The 840-nt window shown below is 34.9% G+C and overlaps 1 protein-coding gene across 1 annotated transcript; it reads right to left on the reverse strand.

Annotated features, from left to right (window-relative positions):
• Positions 1-481: 481 nt before the first annotated feature.
• On the reverse strand, positions 482-631 carry BT62DRAFT_902248 (uncharacterized protein; the record flags this gene model as incomplete). Its single annotated transcript, XM_043183489.1, has 1 exon — positions 482-631. A coding segment is annotated over one exon (150 nt), but the record flags the coding sequence as incomplete, so codon positions are not given.
• Positions 632-840: the final 209 nt, after the last annotated feature.

Genomic DNA, 840 nt, shown 5'->3' on the forward strand with positions numbered 1-840 from the left:
TGCTGCTGGTTTCAGCACTTTTATGAAGCAGTCAGCAACATTATTCTTCATATTAATATATGACAGGGTAATCTTTTTGCTTTCAACTCATTTTCAGATAAAATGGTATTTTATGTCAATGTGTTCCATCCTAGCATGCAAAGAGAGATCTTCTGAAAGATTGATGGCATTGTTATTATTGCACAGCAGAGGAGTTGAATTTATTTGTTTAAGACTAAGCTACATCAATAATGATCTGATTTATATAGCTTCCTTTATGGATTCATATGCTGATGTAATCTGCTTTGTATGATGATGTGGCAACCATCTGTTGTTTTTTGGCATTTCATGAAATCAATCTTAAACCCAAGGTGAAGCAATATCCCCCTATGCTTTAATAGATATCAAGACAGTTTGCTCAGTCAGAATCAGTAAAGCCAAGTAATTTAAAGTCAGAAAAACCTTCAAGGTGAAGTTTGAGTTCTCTTTTTCTCTTAAGATACTATACTACTTGAACTGCTACATTCCAATGCACAAAGAAGTAGCTATTCAGAAAGTGAGACAGCTGTTGGGCAGCATAGAATATATCTGGCTGAGTTCTAATTGCCAGATAAATTAGAGATCTGACCAGTGAATGATATGGCAGCTTCTGTAGTTCAGCTCAATCTTCAGGTCAGAGATCAGTAGGATCATGTTAGCAGAGTTTTCAGTTCTGCATCTATTGGAATCAATATAGGGTGGGCATTTTTCTGTCTAAATTGAGATATTATTTAGTCAATGAGGGTAATTTGTGACAGAGATACTATTTATTTTGCATGATTCCTTGATATTGTAATTCCAACACAGAATTTTGCCTCTTCT

Source organism: Guyanagaster necrorhizus (assembly GCF_019112545.1).
Source record: "Guyanagaster necrorhizus MCA 3950 unplaced genomic scaffold BT62scaffold_21, whole genome shotgun sequence".
Classification (NCBI taxonomy): Eukaryota; Fungi; Basidiomycota; class Agaricomycetes; order Agaricales; family Physalacriaceae; genus Guyanagaster; species Guyanagaster necrorhizus.